Source organism: Ochotona princeps, chromosome 27, assembly GCF_030435755.1.
Source record: "Ochotona princeps isolate mOchPri1 chromosome 27, mOchPri1.hap1, whole genome shotgun sequence".
In the NCBI taxonomy this organism is placed as follows: Eukaryota; Metazoa; Chordata; class Mammalia; order Lagomorpha; family Ochotonidae; genus Ochotona; species Ochotona princeps.
Window position 1 is genome coordinate 23,158,840 of NC_080858.1, and position 18,769 is coordinate 23,177,608.

An 18,769-nucleotide genomic window follows, 5' to 3' on the forward strand; every position below is an offset into this window, starting at 1 on the left:
TGAGAGCTAGCATGTACTCCCCTCTCCTGGCCACCCACCACCTCACAACCTACTAACCAGCCAGAAGTTCTAAAGGGATGAGTTCCGAGAGCTCTGGACAACTGAACATGCTGAGCTTGCTCTGCCCAGAAAGGACACAGAAACTCCAGACCCTTCCCGCACACCTCACCCTTTGCATCTCTTCACATGTAGCCTCAGCAACTGTTGTGTGAACAACCAGGCACATTAACCAAACATAAGAAGAGGACTGTGGAACTCGTGGTTATTGCCAGCAAGACACCCTGGGGCGTCCACCACTGAGCTCTGACACTGTCTCCAGGTGGGTGGCTGCGAATCCATGCAGTGGACACTCCAGACAGAGGGTGCCTCGTTAGCGTCTGCTGTAGAACTACTCCTTTCCTTGCATTTAGGTGGAAATTCCCACACCTTTTCAGGTCACAGGTACTTTCAGTGCTGACTGGAAGGAGAGGACATTAACAACAGTTATTTTTTTTTCTACAGAGTTATTCCCTGTGGCCTTTGATCCTTTCATGCTGGGTTTGATCCATTCAGGCTGGGTTTACTACCAGTAACTCAGGTCTGTTTTCCGTCTTTTTGTTGGCTGCACTTGAATTGTAATTATGCAATTTATTTACCTCTCCTGTAAGTGGATGAAACATAAATAAGGAAAGAGTTTTGTTTCTCTGAAAACTAATATGAATGTTTTGAAAATACCAGATAAAAGTGAAGAGGTAAAAGCTCTGTAAGTAGCTGGGCATGTGGTGAAGCAGGTCAGACCACCTGGTGGCATGTCTGCATCTTGTATCGGAATGCTGCTGGTTCAAGCCCCAGCTACGTAGTGGTTCCAATCCAACTTCCTGCTAACATACTTGGAAGGCAGTCACACACATGGGTCACTGCCACCCCGATTTCCTGGCTTAAGCCTGGTGCAGCCCTGTTTGTTGCAAACATCTGAGAAGTGAACCAGATGATGGAAGACATGAAAAATCAATCTTCCATCTGCCTTTCAAATGAATAACAAATAATTTAAAAAGAAAAACATTGTATTTAATTTTGGATGCAATTAATGAAAGAGACTAGGGAAAATACAAATGTCATTAACTTTCCCCTCTACTTCAAAGAAACTACTTAAGTTTCTTTGACATCTTCAGGTGCATCAGCAGGAAGCTGAGTCAGGAGGCCTGGACGTAAGCCAGGGTTCCAATCAGCCTGCACCCCACGGCCAGAGTGTCTGTGTTCGTGTTCAAGTGCCCTCTCTGTTCCGATTCCAGCTTCCTGCCAATGTGCAGGCGACACAGCTGGCTCGAGGAACGTGCTCCTGCATCGTGTGTGGGCACTCTGGGCTGAGTTCCCCAGCTCTGGCTCTGGCTCTTGGGCACATCTGGGGAATAAATCAGTGGGTGAGAGATAGAGCTCTCCCTCTCCTTCTTCAACTAAATACTAAAAACAAAAAAACCAAACAACCTACAGGTAAAACATTTTCAGAGATAATAAGTCTGCAATCATTCATCATTAGCAGACTTGGATTAAAATAGATGTTACATAAAAATTCTTCAAATAAAGGAAAACGATAATAGGACTTATCTGCACAAAGAAATGAAGAGCACTTCAACAACTCAGATGAAATGGACAGATCTTTGGAATGACACGAATGACCAAAGATCACTAAGAAAAAAGCATCCAAGTATCTCCATATCAATGGGAAACAAACAAAACACAAAATGGAATCTGCAGTGAAGAATCTTCTCACAAAGAAAACTCCCAGCCCAGACGGTGTTACTAGCATATTCGACCAAACATGCAAGGAACAAGTGATTGCAATTCTAACCAAACTCCTCGAAAGTGAAGAAGATGGGATGCCCCTACAATTCCTCCTTGAGTTCAGTATTAGTCTGTCTCTATTGAAAACGACACCAAGACATTGCAAGAAAATTACCAAGCCTATCTTTCATAAATATTGGTATAAAATTTCTCCTGCTTAAGAATTATTTATTTATTTCAATGTCAAAGTTATAGAGACAGAGAGCGAGAGCAAACCACACAGAGAAGCTTCCTTGGCTGGTTCATTCCCCAGATGGTCACAACAGCCGGGCTGGGCCTAGCCGAAGCCAGCAGCCTGCAGTTCCATCTGGGACACCTGCATGGATGGCAGGGACCAAGCACCAGGGCCGTCAGCAGGAAGCTGGATCACAAGTGGAACACCTAGGACTTGGACTGGTGTTACAGGCTGTGGCTGAATCTGCCGTACCACAGTGCCAGCCCCCAAACTGCTTAATAAAATTTTAGTAAATCTACTCAAAAAACACACAAAGTTAGAGTACCTCCCAATCAAGTAGGGTTAATCACAGGAATGAGGTAATACTTTAAAAATCAATCAAGGCAATTTAGCACAATAGTAACATTCCAATAAAATGCCACTGAAACATTTTAACATGTATAAAAGCACGTGAAAACTTCCAATATCCAGTAAGGATCTTAGAAAGCTTCAGTCAGGCATTTGGCCTAGTGGTTAGGCCAGCAGCACAGCCGGATCATCTGCATCATACACCCAAGCGCCAGAGTGTGAATCCCGGCCCTTCTCAGGGTTCCAGCTTCCTGCCAGTGCAGACCCTGTGACGCAGCAAGCAATGAGGAGTGAGCTCTGGTCTGGTCAGTCACCTGAGAAACGTGGACTGAGTTCTCAGCTCTCAGCATCAGCCCAAGTCCAAGTGCTGCAGGCATTCAAAGCTCATGCCGAGCAGGGCAAGGGCGTGCCTGCACACCCTCTCTGCCTCTCAGAGAAATAATACGTAAGTTTTTATTTTTTAATTGCAATGTCCATAAAAGTAGGAGGCAAGTTCTTCATTTTGATGTGGTCATTATGGAAAACCACACAAGTAGCTAACACAATTAATGATGAAAAGATGGCTATTTTCCTCAAAGATCAGAAAAAGAGTAACATGCCCACCCTACTTCTCAAGACTTTATTGGTAAGGCTTTCACCATTACAAAAAGAAAAAAAACCCAACATGTCTAAGGAACAGGAACTCTATACATTGTTGGTAGAAGTGCCAGATGGCACAATTACTTTGTAAGACAATTTGGCAGTCTTTTAAAAGGTCAAACATAGAGTTGGCATGGTGGTATTGTAAGCTAATCCTCTGCCTGTGGCACTGGCATCACTTATGGGCACCGGTTCAAGTCCCAGCTGCTCTACTTCTAATACAGCTCCCTGCTAATACGCCCAAGGAAGTAGTGGAACATGGCTCAGGTGCTTTGCTGCCTGCATCCGTGTGGGAGACCTGGAAGAAGCTTCTGGCTTCCAGCTTCAGACCTGCCCAGCTCTGGACGTTGTGGCCATTTGGGGAGCAAACAGATAAAAGGTCTGTCTCGTTCCTTCCCTTTGTAAATCTGCTTTTCAAATAAAAAAATAATTTTTTAAAAGGGTTAGATACATAATCTACTATGTCACCTAAGCACAGTACTCGCGGGAAGCAGCGGAGGCTCAGGTTACTGGGTTCCTGCCACCTGTGTGGCAAACCTGGATTCAACTTCAGGCCTCCGGTTTCCTCTGCGGCCACTGCGGACAGCTGGGGAGGGAGCCGCTGGACGGCCCAGCGCTGCCAGTCTGATTCTCAAATAAACCAATAATTACAAAGAAGACTCTTAAAAACTGATTAAAATTATCTCAATTAAGTCGTTAAATATGAACTAGCAAAAATGGCCACATTTAAACAATTCTTGCAACCACTGCAGCAGTTTGAAAGAATGAGGTGGGGTTAAAATATATGGAAGACTTCCAAGATAGAGTAGTAAATTTAAAAAAATAGGTACTATGATATTCTTTGTCATTTAAACAAAAAGAGGATATTGAACTACTTCTTCCAACAACTATTTCTGTGTACATAAAATATTTCTGGAAAGATACCCAAAATGTGTGGGGGGAGGGCAGGTGTAGAGTGTAGTTTAGAGTGAGAGGGAGTGACTTGTCACTGAATATCTTCTTGAACTACAGTTGATTCTGCCCCCCCCAACCAAATGTATCACTTTTTAGAGCAAATATATCATCACCTGCATATTCAGGCTCTGTTGAGGTGCCCTACAGGAAGACCTGCAGAAGTATCCAAAGGTGAAGGTACACACACAGCTATTCATCAAGCAACTGCCGTGATAATGAATAATTTAATAAACACGAGTTGTAAAGCAATGGCTGTTTAATGCTTTTTTTTTTTTTTTTGAAATATAGAAACCAATTGCCCAAGATAGCTCTGCTTCTCTCTCTCAGAAAAATCTCCAAGTACACAGTGCTGACAGCAAGTGCCTCTGCAGATGGTTCTAAATGGGGAACTGGAGAGAGAGAGGCTAAGGGGGAGGTTTGTATAGTACTTTATTTTTAAATTTCTAATTTACTGGGAATGCTTTTTTTGTAATGACTATTTTCTTTTACACTGAGGAACCTCAATGGAGATTTTTAAAGGCTTATATAGAAGCTGGCATTGTGGAAAAGTACCTGAAGCTGTTTCTTGCAACACCAGCATCCCACATCAAGAGAAACGGTTTGAGACCAAGTGGGAGACCCAGATGGAGTGGGATCTCCAGACCCTGGCTCCAACCTCAACCAGCCCTGGCACTTGGGGCCACTTGAGTGAATCAGAGGATGGAAAACTCATCTCTCCCTCTGCCACTTTTTCAAATCAACCAGCCAATCAATCTTGATAAACACGAGTGTAAATGATTAGCCTTGGGTCAGGGTCGCGCCCACAGACCTGACCCTGCGCTGGGTTTTGAATGGCCTGAAGATGACACTCACCCTTTTCCGTGCTTCGGACTTCTGGAAGCACTCATGCTGGATGAACGTGGCGGCGGCAGGGATCCTGGGCAGCGGCGTGTGGTCTGCATCCAGCATGCTCACGGCTCGCTCCAGGGTCATCTCCAGGTCCGCATTCCTAGAGAGATGGCACAGATTCAGCAGGACCCAGACACGTACCCACTCGTCCTCCAGAGAGGACTCAGCTAATCCCGGGAAGCACCTGGAACTCCGAAGTGTCAGCTTTTCTTCAGCCAAAAGAAAAGTCAGGAGCCGGGACTGGAAGGCGTAGAGCTAACTGTAGACTAGTCCGTGGAGACAACACTGCATCAAACAGAAGCAGGGCGTACATCCAGGAAAGGAACTAGAATGTTTTTTTTTTTCCTAAAAATATACAGCATCATTACTGTACCTTCAAATGTGACTTTGAAGGCACAGTAATACTTTTTAAGTAGGATTTAAGGTAAATTTATTCATAGAAATGAAGTTTTTTTATTCTCACCCTGATAACTTCACACACAAGAACGTATTTCCCCTTTAAAGCCATCAGATTGTTTTCAGAGGTACCTAGAATCCTAGTTCACCTGAAAATGAGTTTAAAAATAGAAGCATTCAAAAATATTCTTATTTGTTGCATGGAATAGTGTGTGCAAGCAATGAAATCTAGAAGAACTGAATTCTGTTTTATTAAAAGAAGTCACGCTGTAGTGATGATATCAGGGATGGTAGCAATTATGTGCAATCATGTGTTTTCCTGAAGAAAACAGTTCCATGCACGTTCTGTCCCCACCTGCTCTGCTGTTGCAGCAGCACTCCCTTCTCATCTCTCCCAGGAGCACACACCAGTTCTAGGTGATGATGCAGTCCAGTGCAGCCTGGGTCAGAGGGCAGACAGCAGTGACTGCCAAATGCCTCCACTCTTCTTCCTGCCGGAGGGATGGCGAGCCCGGGCAGCTCGTTATCCACGCGGGTGCTGGTGCATTCGTGCCGTGGTTAGCACTGCCCTGTAGAAGCCTCACTCAGCTCGGACATCTTGGAGTCACAGTTAAGACTCATGCGAGAGGTCATCTGGGAAACTACTTGCAAAGACGGTTCACCTGATTCCTTGCAGGTGATGGAACTGGTGAGCTCCCAGGACCCTCTCCAGGATGTGCCGGCAAGAACACGGGGCAGATTCTCTTCTCAGGCTGTCCCACAGGACTGCAAATGTGCACAGGTGTGAGTGTGGATGGGCAGGGAAGGGTGTGCTTGCCTGGGGTGGGGGTGCTGCATGAGGGCACCCCAATGGCCTCTTGATTGAAAAAACAATCTCGCTGCTTCTCAAACACACCTCCCAACATACAACTGTGACCTAAGAGCACATGGGGGCAGAACATTCCTGGTATCTATTCTGAAAAATATAAAATGATCTCATATTTTAAAATATGGTGGTCCAAGATTCAAACTTAACTGGTTCAGCAAAAGTAGATTTAGCATTGAAGCTAGAATGTGCGCCACTTCTACTTCATATAAACAGTTTTAAGCCTTTTAAAGAGATGTACATACTTTCACGTTCATAGACTCATGCTTTTACGAAGTAAGTCAAACTCTGAAAGTCTCAATCTCAACAGCAATTTGAAATATTTACCACTCATTCTTGTAGGTGTTTTAACAGCTGAAGAAGAGCATTCCGCTCAAGGTTGTTTTGTTTTGTTTTGTTTTTTAAGATTCAGCCATTAATCAATCACAAAACCCATAAATGACTCAGGAAAGCTTGAATTTCCCATCTCTTACACCCACAAATAATTCCATTACTCTAACCCTTTATTTGCCTGGACATGATTCACTAAGAAGCCCTGCATTCACTCCGGGTCAACGCAATGGAGACAACTCCCTAGCTACATAACAACTTCCTCAACAAGGCTCTCTTTCTTTTTCATTTTTTAAGATTTATTCTATTTTTATCGGAAAGTTAGATATACAGAGAAGAGGAGAGAGAAAGAGGGAGATAAAGATCTTCCATCTGTTGATTTATTCCCCAAGTGACTGCCATGGCCAGAGCTGCGCTGATCTAAAGCCAGGAGCCAGGAACCTCTTCTGGTTCTGCCACGCAGGCGCGGGGGCCCAAGGCTTTGGGCCATCTTCTACTGCTTTCCCAAGCCACCAGCAGGGAGCTGGATGGGAAGTGAGGCCGCTGGGAGTAGAACCAGCGCCCAGATGAGATCCCAGGGCGTGCAAAGCAAGGATCTCAGCCACTAGGCTACTGCAGCAGACCCTCAGTAAGGTTTTCTATGATACCATGGCATCACTGACACCCAAACTCCCTAGCATGTTTTTTGTCATCATCGTGACCCCAACCTGTCTCCTCTCCGTCACGCTCAGCCCTCTTGCTTCCCACTTCTCTGATCCACTGCCTACCCTCTAATCACCCCGAACTTCCAGTTTTTCTCCAAACTGCCGCCTTCTTCAGAGGCCACCCACTTTGGCTCTTCCCAGGAAGTTTTCCCTTCTAGACTCAGGTCATCTCTGGATTTTCCGTGCCTCTCTCCCCAGTTTAGTCTCGACTATCCAAGCGCATCTTCTTACCCTTTCTCTCTCTTTCTTCCTTCCCTCTCTTCTGACTCACTTATGAAACACTCGGTGAAGCCTACAGAAACAAGGCCTGAAAGATGGCTTGGGGCCTGGCTTGGGGCACCCAGGAGAGCAGCTGTTCCTTGCACCCTGGATCTGCTGAATATACTCTCCAAAAGAGTCTGCCAACAACTCTAGTTAGTGGTAAAACGACATCAGTATGAAGGAAAAACTCAAGAGGAAGCACAGTAAAATATCATTGATTAGAATATGAGATTCTAATTCCAGAGAAATATTAAAAACAGTAATTCGTGCATGTGTGCAGTTTCCCAATAATCAGCACTTCTGTCAACCAACCAGCTGAGCCGTGCCCACATTAGAATGTGGCTGCGCTGCATTCTACAGCAGGCCAAGCAACCATCAGAAGGCAGCCTGCCAGTGTGTCGGAGGCTCGGAACATGAAATCCCCCTACCGAGCAGAGTGCTCCGGACGGGTATGTAACTGTAGACGCAAAGACAGGTTTGAAGGTGTTGTGAGAGTCTTAGATGAGGCCACAAAGCTTTAAACTGGGGTGTTAAAAATGGAAATGGCAAGGAAGGTAGAGTTGGAACAGACTTGAAATCAAAGAACTAAGGCAGTCAATGATGAAGAGAATGTGAAGGCAGCTGAACCTCTTTTGTGCTCTGTACTATGATATAACCGGGCCAGTGACCTTGCAGAAGACCGACTGTCCCTATGCCAGCTAATCCCAGAACACACGAGTCAGTGCCCTGCAATCCCTCCACACAGCAGCACATAAATCATCACCAAGCACTCCGGCCACATGTTCCGTTTACTTTCTCTTTGATGCTCTTCTCGATCTTCCTGTATCCCACTTGACTTTTGTCTCCATGGTGCTTGCTGCCAGAGCTGACAACCCAATAGTCTTCGGTTGGCTCATCAGTCCCCAACAGCAGCAGCAGGAATTCTATTTTCAGAAAAATCAATCTATAATTGTAACTTGGTGATTTATTCCTGAATTGCCTGACGTTTACAAAATTTATTCAAGAGGGAGAACAATCGGGAGAATTGCCCCCTGCTGGTTTTATCACCAAGCACTTAGAGTGGCCAGGACTGGTTAGAAGCTGGGAGGTGGACTGGTTAGAAGCTGGGGGGTGGACACTCAGTGCAGTCTCCCCTGTGGGCCATGAATGCTTTCATCTAGTGTAAACAGTAACAGAAGCTGGAGTCCCCCACAGGAATTATGTATCAAATCCAGATGCTCCAATAGAGGAGGTGGGTGCCTGAACCACTAGGTTAGCCGGGTCTACTTAGTGCTTTCTTAAACTGTTTTTTCTTTTAATCAGTCTGATTTAGAATAGTTCACGACTGTGTCTTTTAATTCCAATGTCTCAGTTTTCAGCTGCATTAGTAACTGGCTTGCATCTATACATGTTACCCCATTATATAGGCTTATGGTTACATCTTCCTACAGTGTTAGCATATCCCACATCACAAAAGAAAAGTCCGTTACGTGGGGATTTATAAAGCCTGAGAGTAGCTGGAGATAGTCTGACAAGTGGGACAACTGAAGTCAAGGACCAGAGCGTGCAGTGCTGGCGTAGACACCTCAAGGGCAGCCTGGGAAACTGACAAAAGCCATGAAAACCCAAAGAAAAAGGGATGCAGGCAGAGGTAGCACCTTGGTCATTGTAGGAAATAACTCTGGCTTGTTCTTCTTCCTTTTCATGGGGAGTAAAACCCCTCGAAAATCAGAGAACACAACTGATTGCTGATAAGACGCCACGTGGAATGTCCACCTGCCAATCTGGCGTGGCTCTGCGCCCACGGAGGCAGCAGGTGGCGGCTCCAGCACTCGCATCCCAGTCACTGTCCTGGCGGGTGTGGATTTTCAGACTCTGGGCTTCAGCCTGGCCCAGCTCTCGCTGTGCTGGGCGTTTGGGGAGGGAGTCAGCGGACAGCACAAGGCACTTGCTTGCTTTTTCTCTCTCGCAAATAAAAGTGGAAAAGATTTAAAATAATTAATTGCTATGATTTTTAGTTTCTAGAACTGGGAAAATCTCAGGAAGATATTTTTGTCTTTTGCTTTTAATTTCTGGATCACAAGTATTCTGTGTTCTTTGAAATAAAATTAAATATAATAATAATTTATCATCTAGGTAATGATCTGAAACAGTATAGTGAATAGTTTTTCAATAGTATGAGCAGCAAAAATACTTAGATGACAAAAAGAGTTCCCACTTCCTTTCTTCTTTCTTCATGCTTTTACCAGAGTGCCAGGCACAGCCTTCCCTGTGTTACCGAGGGTTGGGACTGTTAACATAGGCAAGATGCTCCAATGCAAGCTCAAAAGACGCTCACTGCTGTGTTCAGCAGGTTAAGCCACCACATGCAGTGCCAGCACCCAGCTCCTCCATCTGGGACCCAGCTCCCTGGGAATACACCCGCAGACCATGGTCCAACTGCGTAGGCAAAACACAGACGCAGAGCTGCACACGTAAAAGGCGATGGGAAGAGACAGCAAACACCACAAGATCACTGGTAGCCGCAACCAGCAAGCAGAGACTCAGTACCCTGCCCTGAGGGGATCAGATCACGACTGCCTGAGTCACCGATCTTATCACCCATCCGTTTCTCTACTCCGTTCTCAGTCACTTCCTCGGTTTACAAATCTGTGCCTCAACTTTCACCTCGAATAAGGTCAAGCTCCAAAAATGCGATCTGCCAAGCCATAAAGAAAATAGGAACGTGGGGAAAGCAACGACCTTCACAATCCCGTTATTCGTAACAGTACCATTTTGCCAGACAATAGGTCAGAATCAAAACAGAAGGTTCTGGAGAGCAAGGGAAGGAAAGCGACACGACGACGTCAACGGCCTTTCTTCAGTGCCCACAAAGTTGTCATGGCGGGACGACGCTGTTCACAAAACACACTGCCAGGAGTAAGCATTTTCTCTTACTCTCCCTTCACAGGGACTTCCCGGGCCCAGCAGTAAATGCCGGCCGCCAGCATCTCAATGCCACATGGACACTGCAGGGCCCATGCAGCCATCCCCTGGGAGGACAAGTCTGGCCCCGTCCCTGAGGGGGTCCAGGACAGAGCGTTTCCCCGATGCCTTCCCGCCATGGCCACAGCCCACTTCTGAGGAGACTCACCCGAGCTGCCCGTCGGGGTAGGCGCCGGCCGCGGCCTGGCCGGCCGTCAGGTGCGTCCTGCGAATGCCGCCGTCCAGCGTGGCGCTGGGCCCGGCCTCCCGCTGCGAGCGCGCGCTGTGGAAGGAGCTCTGGTGCCAGGAGGTCCTGGCGCCCCTGCTCTGCGTCACGAGCTGCAGCGGCCGCGGCGCCCAGCTCAGGTAGTTCTCCTTCTCCAGGAGGTTGCCCATGCTGTGACTGGTGGCGGGCCGCGGGTAGGTGAGCACGGCCGGGCTGACGGCCGCGCCGCCGTCGAGCGCCGTCGAGTACTGGTACTGCCTGTGGTAGGTGTCATAGCGGCGCCGCCGGCCTCCCGCCTGGCTCAGGCCCACGATCTCGGAGCGCGCGTAGCGGGGCGGCCCCTGCGGCGTGGGCCGCGCGCCCTCGGGGGGCCACGGGGCCACGGGGCCCGGCCGGCCGCGCGCGCCGGGCTGGGGCTCGCTGGGCACGTAGAGCAGGCGCTCGGGGCTGCTGTCGGGCGACACCTCGAGGCGCCGCAGGGGCTGCCTCAGCGCCCGTTCTTCCACCGACTTCTGCGAGCTGTACTGCGCCGCCCCTCTCCTCCAGCGGCCCTCGAAGGTGGCGGTATTGCCGGCCTGCGGAGAAGAGAGGAGGTGAGCGGAGGCGGGAGTGCCATTACCCCGGGAGCCTTTCCTCTGAATCCAAAGACCACAGCCCCTTAAACCAGACTTGACTAACCTGAGTACTGCTTTTAGTTTCATTTTGTTTTTGCATTAGGAACTGATAATGCTATGGGCTAGCAGTCAAGACACACTTGGGACACTCGCATGGCACATTACTTCTGATCCAGCTGCCTGCTGAGGCAACAGGATGACTCCAAGGGCTTGCACACCTGCCTCTCACGTGGGAGGCCTGGACGGAGCGCCAGGCTCCGGGGCTGCCGTGGCCCAGCCCTGGCTGTTGCCTACATGTGGGGAGAAAACTGGTAGAAGACCTATGTCTCTCTCTCTCTCTATTTGCCTTTCAAGTAAAACACATCAATAACACGTTGAAAGTCCCCAACCTTCCATGGTGCCCACACACTCGGTGTTCTCCACACTGGTTTAGGAAATAATAACACTTAGAAATAAGCATCTGAGAAAATAAATCTAGGGGTGCTTGAGGGTGTTTTTTCTTAAAGATTTATTTATTTGAAAGGCAGAGTTAGAGAGAGAGCTCTTCCATCCTTTGGTTCACTCCCCAGATGGCTTGGGCTGGGACAGGCCACAGCCAGGAGCCAAGGAGCTTCACTGAGGTCTCCCAAGCTCTGGGCACGTCTTTGGCCGCTTTCCCAGGCCATCAGCAGGGAAGGTGGATGGGAAGTGGAACAGCTGGGACTCCAATCAGCACCCAAATTAGGCCACAATCCTGGCCTTTGAAAATGTCTTCTTGGGAACCTGATAAGGTCCTACCTTGAGCACATCATAGGTCTTAGTGACAGGGGACCGCCCTCCGACAAAATCGTTTTCCACCAAGTGTAGGTTGTAGACATATTCAGGAACACTGCTGGTTCGGTGTAGATTTCCTGCAATCAAACCAACACCGAAATAATTCAGCATTTAAAGGGACTAATCACTGCATAACAGCTATAGATCAAATTCTTACATTTTTATAATTCAGGCTAATGTTAAACAAGTGTACCATCAGTGTTTTTAAATGCTGACTGAATACTACCCTCAGATGTGGCATGTGGTCGAAAATCATTCAGACGTTTTCTGTAGAATTTTCAAAAGCAAAACTGATTTTAAAATAGAGGGGAGAAGGGGCTGACAAAAATGTAAATCTGTTTGGCTGTTACCCTGCTACAGAATATGACTGAGGGGTCAGTACATTCTGTTTCTCAAGTCAGGGAAGAGCTGTGTTCCCGGGGCCCAGAAGTCAGGAGTTTTTTGTAATAAATAGGTGTAGGCAAGAAATACAACAGTGACTCAACACCGCTAGATAAGACTGCTTGTGTAAACAAGGTGGGTCAGTGTGGTCAGAGGAAACTGGGGCAACTTCACACAGGGCGGGAGTATGTGCCAATACACAGGAGTGTTAGAAAAACATCTGTGTTCTGCAAGTGACTGCGCCTCTTAGTTGCATGGTCTCACACGCAGCGCAACCTCCCAAAAACACCGAGCCCGAGGCAACCTCACTGCCACCTCCGTGAAGCCGTAGAGGAATTCTCAACGGATGCAGCTCTTACACAGCTTAAAATAAAATGCTCCTCTTTGACTTGGGGACCCAACGCTATGTCCCTCTTCTATCCCCTTTTATCCTTTTTTTTTTTTTTTTTTTAATCTTTACTGCTTTACTCCTTGCTTACCTCGACAGCCCCATGCTAAGGCAAATCCAAACTAGAGTCTCCAAAACTGGGGTTAAGCATGTAGCCTACTGTTGCAGTGTCCATGCCCTCCCGTGGAGGCCACGGTTTGATTTCAAGCTCTCATTCCTGATCCCAACATCCCGCCAACGCCTGCCAGGAGATGCAGCAGTGACAGTCCGGGAACTGACCCCTGCTGCTCTGCGGGGACCTCTGAATTGAGTTCTTGGCTCCTGGTATCAACCCTTGCTGTCACAAGCATTTGGGAAATGAACCAAAAGTAGGGAGCTCTATCTCTCTGCTTCTTATTTTCTAGTTCCATCATTTAAAAAAAATTTTTTTTTGAGAGATAGTAGTTAAAGGCAAATCTTTCATCCTGCAATAAGCAGAGCGAGACCAGGAAGAAGTCAGGAGTCTGGAGTTGCATCTGGGGCTCCCACTTGGGTGCAGGGACCAAGCGCTTGAGCCATTAGCTGTTGGCTCCCAGGCTGCACATCAGCAGGAAGCTGGATCTGAAGCACATTAGGGGCCTGAACTCCTTGGAACATGTACATCTCCACCGCTGAATAAATGTCTACATGTCTAGTTCCCTCTTTTAACAAAAAGTTTTCAGCCTGTTATGTAATGTTTTCATAAATCTGAGAGGGAATTGGCCCAGTGTGCTAGCCCAGTGGCTAAAGTTCTCGCCTTGTATGTGCTGGGGTCCCATATGGGTGCTGGCTCTAATCCCGGTGGCCCCGCTTCCCATCCAGCTCTCTGCCTATGGCCTGGAAAAGCAGTCGAGGACGGCCCAAAGCCTTGGGACCCTGGCTTGGCTCCCAAGGCTTTGGGCCCCTGCACCCATGTAGGAGACCCGGAAGAAGCTTCTGACTACTGGTTTCGTATGGTGCAGCCCTGACCACTGCGGCCACTTGGGGAGTAAATCATCAGATGGAAGATCTTCCTCTTTGTCTCTCTTCCTGTCTGTATATCTAACTTTCCAATAAAAACAAAATAAATAAAAATTAAAAAAAATAAAAATAAAAAATCTTTAAAAACAAAAAGAAAGAAATCTGATAGGGAAAATAGTCAAATAATTCTTCTAGGCCTCAGAGAATCACAAAAGATACTGAGAACAAAACACATAAGCAACCCTGTTCTACCACAAACAGAACACACTTTTCCCACAATCTGTTACAAAGCTGAATTTCAAGACTGGAGCAGGTGTTGTAGGGCAGTGGATTTAGTGTCCTCTGCGGCTCCAGCGTCCCACATGGACACCAGTTTTTGAGTCGCAGCAACTCTGCTTCCCATCCAGCTCCCCTCTAATGGGCCTGGGAAACCAGCGGAAGAAGCACAAGTGCCCCTGCCATGGAAGACCTGCATGGAGTTCCTGGCCTCTGGGTTTCACTTGGCCCAACCCCAGCGACTGCTGCCATTTGCAGAATGAGCCAGGAGGTGGAAATCTCTCTTTCTCTTTAACTCTGCCTTACAAATTAATAAATTTAAATTTTTTTCAAAATAGTCAGGATTCATTCACAAGTTAATCTGGAGGGAGGAGGAGCAGAAATTGTTGATGGCAGAGCTAAAGAGTCTGAATCCTCCCAGATTGTGTTTGTCCACATGTCCTTCGTTCCTGGAGCCAAACAATCTGGCGGGCAAACAGTTTTATGGTCTCAAGGGATGCTGGGGAGGTAGCTGCAGACTGCTAGCTGTCAGCCTACACACGGGGGAAGTGAAGGCAAGCCAGGTGTGTCCTCTTTGCAGGGTCTCGAGTGCTGAGAGAATCCTGGAACCTTGACCCTGTGTGAGGGGAAGGGTCTTGCAGATGCAGCTCAGCGTGTGGCTAAGCTAGCCCTGGACAGCCCTGCTCAGGCCCAGGCCACACTCCCAGGCCACCAAGGAGGGACGACTGCACGGGTCCTGTCCGTGTGGGAGAGCAAGCCAGCAGGACAGGTTTAGGGAACACAAAGTCTCTGATCTTGGGGTCCAACACCACAGGGCCTTCAGCACCAGGCATGTACAGAGCCGGTAGGGACAGTGCTAGAAGTACCCCAATCCCTACCTCATCTCCAATAAAACAGAAGCCTCTTCATGAGGCTGTGACCAGGCAGAAAAGGATCAGTCAGCTAATGGATAAGAAGCCAGATCTATGATCTTTTTTGGAAAAAGTAGTTTAGGGTTATCCTCGTTCAAAATCTTTTTTTTTTAAGATGTATTTTTTTTAAAGATTTATTTATTTTGTTACAAAGTCAGATATATAGAGAGGAGGAGAGACAGAGAGGAAGATCTTCTGTCCGATGATTCACTCCCCAAGTGAGCCGCAACGGCCGGTGTGCGCCAATCCGATGCCGGGAACCTGGAACCTCTTCCAGGTCTCCCGTGCGGGTGCAGGGTCCCAAAGCATTGGGCCATCCTCGACTGCTTTCCCAGGCCACAGGCAGGGAGCTGGATGGGAAGTGGAGCTGCTGGGATTAGAACCGGCGCCCATATGGGATCCCGTGGCTTTCAAGGCGAGGACTTTAGCCGCTAGGCCACGCCACCGGGCCCAAGATCTATTTATTTTTATTGGAAAGGCAGATATACAGAGAGGAGGAGAGACAGAAAGATCATCCGTCCGCTGATTCACTCCCCAAGTGGCCACAATGGCTGGAGCTGAGCCAACCTGAAGCCAGGAGCCCAGGCTTTTTCCAGGTCTCCCACATGGGTGCAGGTTCCCAAGGTTTTGGGACGTCCTCGACTGCTTTCCCAGGCCACAAGCAGAGAGCTGGATGGGAAGTGGGGCTATCGGGATTAGAATTCGTGCCCATATGGGATCCTGGAACATGCAAGGTGAGGACTTCAGCACTAGGCTACTGCGCCAGGCCCCCTTGTTCAAAATCTTAAACCATATGAAAACTGCAAATGTGAATGTGCAAGTCAGGGACCATCTAGAATGAGAAAATAGTAACGATCTCTTGGGGATCCTGGGGGAACCATCAATTCGTGTATGCTACAATAAAACACCAGATCCTGAAAGTGTGTAATTTTAGTATTCCAAGAAAAATGTCTACAGTTGGGGCTAAACCAGCCCGTTCTTACCGGTGATAATCCTTCTCTCCTACTTCTAAGAGTAGGTAAGTACTCAGAAACCTTACTGTTCACACCAAGATTCCTGCCAATATTTGTAAAATGACAGGACTCAGTGAAAGAGTACAGCTTAACCAGCTAATTAACCAGCGACTTAGAAACAAGACTGCTGCGGTGAGTGGCGTCACTCTCGTCAACACTCACGTGGCTGGGGGTTCAAGGCTCTGTCAAGCAACTCTACAAATTCCTTAGATTGCAATTTATGCTCCTTTTAAAGAGCACAGATTATTTTTGCTTCTTAACAGTGCTGGAGGAGGCAGAGCTGATTTGTTGTCAGTTTAGTGGAGGAAAGCTTAGGCTATTTGCTATGAATTTCAAAGATATGATTGTTTAGACTCCAGGTTCCTTCTTTATGCTATTTTGCTATTCAGTTGCTCAGTGCTTACTCTGGAATTGTCATTTATCAAAATACCAGAGGGGAAGTTATCACAGTTTTTTCTAGGAAGACCAGAAACAATTTTCTCTTCTAGAAACTTTACCTGGGCCAGTGCAAGTACTCTGTAATTATTAATTCTTGATTTATTGAAATAATTTTAATACTTATGTTTCTATTACTTCAAAGGCAGAAAGAGGAAGGCAGGCAGGAAAAAAGGAAGGATGGAAAGGACAGAGGAAGTGAGGAAAGGAGGGAGAAAAAGAGAAACAGAAATATTTTCCATTCTCTGGTTCACTCCTCAAATGCCTGAGAATGCCTGGGCAGGCCCGGTGGGAGGCAGGAGCCTGGAACCCAGTATGGGTCTCCCACATGGGTTGTCAGGGATGCAGATATTTGAGCCATCCGCCATCTGTTGCATCATAGTCTTGTGTCAGCAGGAAGCTAGATCAGAAGCAGATCTGGGACAGGCTGTCTAAACCATTGAGTAAAATGCCTGCCTCTGAGGTAAGCTGTTAAAAGTTAGGGACCCCCCCAAAAAAGTTAGGGACCTGGTGCAGTAGTCTAGTGGCTAAAGTCCTCACCTTGCATGCGCCAGGATCCCATATGGGCACCGGTTCTAATCCTGGCAGCCCCACTTCCCACCCACTGATTCAATCCCCAAATGGTCAAAACAGCTGGAGCTGGGATTGGGCCAGGTGAACACCCGACACCGAGAACTGTCCAGGTCACCAAGATCGATGGAGGGAACCCAAGCACTTGGTCATTTGCTGCTGCTTTTGCAGTGCGTTGGCAGGGAGCTGAATCAGAAGTGGAGCACCCAGATTTGAACCAGTGTGCATAATGGATGCTGGCATCACAGGCTGTAGCTTAACCTACTGTGCCACAGTGTCAGCTCCTGTGACATTTCAAATGACTTATTTATATCAAAAGGAGGTCGGTACATGGAGTCTTCAAAAAGCTCATGGAAATGTGTATTATCAAAAAACAATGCATCATTCCCAAATTCTCTGCAAGAAATTGATCTTTTCCATGAGCTTTCTGATGTACCCTCATCCTTCCCCTAAGTTGAAGAAACCTATGAACTTTGGTGACACCAGTGTGTTACATTTTATGTATTTAGACAAGTCACTTACATGCCTCAGCTTTCCATAATTCCCAGGATACCTGAGAGGGTTTGGCCTGAGATAATATCGAGCCAAATACTTCCAACAGTGGTAAGCAGGCACCAGTGCTGCAGCCTGTGGCGCCGGTGCCCCCTATGAGTGCTGGTTCAAGTCCTAACTGCTCCACTTCCGATCCAGCTCACTGCCAATGTGCCTGGGACAGCAGCAGGGGGTGGCCCGTGTGGGAGACCTGGAGGAAGTTGCTGGCTCTTGGCTCTGGTCCTGCCTGGCTGCAGGCATTGGGGCCATTTGGGGATTGAACCAGCAGATGGAAAGATCTCTCTCTTTCTGTAACTCTTCCAAATAAATCTTGAAAGAAAGAAGGAAGGAGGTAGAGGAAAGAAGAAGGAAGAAAGGAATAAAGTGGCAGGGTTCTCCCCAACTATGGCTGCTTGGTGTTGAGGAAGCCATAAAAGCCAAAATTCACTTTCACCTTCCCCTGGTCTTGTCTCCCCTGAAGCAGGCAATCAAAACTCAAACTGACTTTCCCATGAAATGAGTAATAAAACTCTCATTCCAGAGGGGTCCCTGTGTGCCTGGAAGACAGGAATGTCTCCCAGGGAAGAATCCAAACAAACAGGCTTTGCTCAGTGCCCTCAGTTTATGACTGTGCTCTCCCTTCCCTCCGCCTGGGCTGTCCGGGAAGTTTTCCCTCTTGCTTTGGCCTCCATTTCTGAAGGACATTTAGATTAAATGCAAGACATTTAGATTAAATAGATGTGTATGCCGCTCTCTGTTTTATCCGTCTCTTGTTATCACAGTCTCAGCCATAAACCTAGAGAGATGGCTGAGGAAAGAAATCTAGTCTTTCCCACACAGCCGATGTGCAAAACTGAGACAGGACTTTAAAATAAACCTTGGGTCACATAGACACGTTATTCCCAGCTTCTCAGCAAGAAGGACACACTTGTCTGCATGCTTTAATTTACAGTGTGCTGCACGTCCAGGTGTTTGTTCTGCTGAGTTTACCAGTGGTGTTTAACCTGGCTGCCTCTGGCTGACCCAGACACTGGGACACAGGACACCTTCATTATAAACTTTTCAGCCACACGTGCTTAGCAGAGAATGTTTCCTTAAGGTGATGAGGCACTGATCAACAATAATTTAAACATTTCATGATTTTCTGATTACTACTGACAGGCAACAGTATGTAAACTTTTTCTATGAAAACTGTGGACACTTTACTGAGCCCAGTCAGAGGAATGAGATTCCAGCTACAAAGTTCTCTTCCTCTACCATTCTCAAATAACCACAGATTCAGGTCAAGCAGGGTAGTAGGAGCACAGGA

General features: G+C 47.4%; 1 protein-coding gene across 1 annotated transcript in view; it reads right to left on the reverse strand.

Annotated features, from left to right (window-relative positions):
* Positions 1 to 18,769, reverse strand: part of PKP2 (plakophilin 2) — a 72,408-nt gene that overhangs the window by 44,657 nt on the left and 8,982 nt on the right. Inside the window, exons 2-4 of the mRNA XM_058655772.1 lie at positions 11,942 to 12,054; positions 10,494 to 11,125; positions 4,790 to 4,925 (exon numbers count right to left, since the gene is read on the reverse strand). Coding sequence (XP_058511755.1) covers positions 4,790 to 4,925; positions 10,494 to 11,125; positions 11,942 to 12,054 — 881 coding nt within the window. The remainder of the gene's footprint in view (positions 1 to 4,789; positions 4,926 to 10,493; positions 11,126 to 11,941; positions 12,055 to 18,769) is intronic.